Genomic DNA, 1,897 nt, shown 5'->3' on the forward strand with positions numbered 1-1,897 from the left:
CATTTATAACATCTAAGAGTGTTGATACTTGACGTTAACGATTCCCTACTTTGTATTTAGTACTTAGAAAAGCAGGTGATGTTGGAGCAACTTCTGTCTAGCAAGAATACTTTATCTGAAAATTCTTTTAAAAATGGCTAGATTGAGCTCGGTGGCAAGGGGAAAATAAACAGACAAGTTCTTACAGACCTAAGAGCTGCTGGTCCTCTGGTTTGGTGAGAAAGACGTCCTGCTAAACATAGGTGCTCGCTTTGTTCTGGTCATAGCATTTAGTCCCCAGTTGTGGATCGAGGAATGATGTATTAATTTTTGTGAGGGAAAGGCAAACCAAGTAATACAAAATATTAAGAGTTTATTATATTAATTGCTTGTAATTTTGGTGGTTTCAGTTACAGGAAGTATTTGGTATACAAATGTATCTGAAGAGAATGCAGGCACTATGATACAATACTTCTTGACAAAACTGTTTAAAATTTATTGCAAACTTGACTTGGCGTAAATGGTGTAATATTAGACCATATGCCAATGTGTTTAGTTGGCTCAATAAATATTAATACACAAGTTTAATTTTGTAGTTCTGACACATAGAGAAGCAGTTTTAGTGCTTGTTTCTGAGACTGGTTTTACTTTTGGTTTTAAATTCTGCTGGTAGGACTGACATCAGGAAGTTTTTGAAAACCTCTGCTTTGCTTTTACTACTGCAGCTTATACGAAAGACACAAATTAACTTCGAACAAACAAAACTCTTTTAATCAAAACAAACTTTAAATCTTTATGACTATCAATTAACAATGGTTTTATTTTTCTTTTTAATGATTCAGTTGTTATACAAGAAGACAAATCCAAAAAGGAGTATGAAGTAGTTGGACGTTTTCCATTAGTTGGCCCTTGGTGGAGAGTTCATGTTAAAATTAAAAAAGTGGGGTCGAAGTACTTTGTGCAAGGATATCCATCATATTTTCTGCGGACTGATATAGAAGAAAACAACCGACAAGTCTTTTCACTCTTTCTTAAGGAATGTGACGTTCCCGGGGATTTTAAAGAAAAGTTTTTCACTTGGCTTCCTACAGAGTTTATACTGAGTTTTGGAAATCTTGAAGAAAAACTAAAACAGTTCCAAGTTTCGCACTTACAGACAGGGAATACCCAAAGAGAGAGCAAGGATTATGACATCTTCTACTATGTTCTGAAATCATGTGGGTATATCCTGTGCTATTTTGATTGTTTTATAAGCTAATGAGTTCTGTCTCGGGTACTGTGTTCAAGCTAACATGTCTTCATATGAAGTGTATGTTCAAATGAATTTTGAACGTGCAAAGATTCTTCTTTTTTTTTTTTAAATTTGAGGACAGTGAGACAGCTGCCCGATTAAAGATAGGCATACAGTTAGAAACATGTAAGAACTTTCCTGAATTCTGTAGAGTTACTAAGTAGAATTGGCTGTGCCAGGGATGCAAAGACACTGGTTCTAGCTTCCTATAGTTCGTTCAGATATAACAAGGCTTATTAAAAAATGGGTTCAGCACTGCTTAAACGTAGTGGTACGGCTTTTTAGGACAAATACATGTTCTGAAATAGTATAGCTGCTTATTTGTAGTGCAGGAGAACAGTGAATGAGCTCAATGCAGTCCAAATCAGCTGCACTAAATAGGCTATCTAAGTGTATTTGAATCCTGCCTATCAATCAGCAGATTGGTATGACTGGGAGCAGAGTGTGGAAGCACTGGAGTGTCCCCACATGGAGATAGTTCACGACTGCCGAGGGTCCTGCTGTGGACTATGTTGGTGTGAGTACGTGAGTGTTAGAGATTGGATCAGGAGTGTGCTTCGGAAGCAGACATCCCTCTTGTCCCCACTGGGATGCAGTCTCCGAGAGTATTGACTGTATTCCTGCCGG

General features: G+C 37.4%; 1 protein-coding gene across 1 annotated transcript in view; it reads left to right on the forward strand.

Moving 5' to 3' along the window:
- Window positions 1–821: 821 nt before the first annotated feature.
- Window positions 822–1,897, forward strand: part of HELB (helicase (DNA) B) — a gene marked incomplete at its 5' end in the record, with an annotated part of 16,019 nt that continues 14,943 nt past the window's right edge. Inside the window, one exon of the mRNA XM_009701540.1 lies at window positions 822–1,196. Within this exon, the coding sequence (XP_009699842.1) occupies window positions 822–1,196 (375 nt within the window). The remainder of the gene's footprint in view (window positions 1,197–1,897) is intronic.

Source organism: Cariama cristata, unplaced genomic scaffold, assembly GCF_000690535.1.
Source record: "Cariama cristata isolate BGI_N322 unplaced genomic scaffold, ASM69053v1 scaffold3416, whole genome shotgun sequence".
NCBI lineage: Eukaryota > Metazoa > Chordata > Aves > Cariamiformes > Cariamidae > Cariama > Cariama cristata.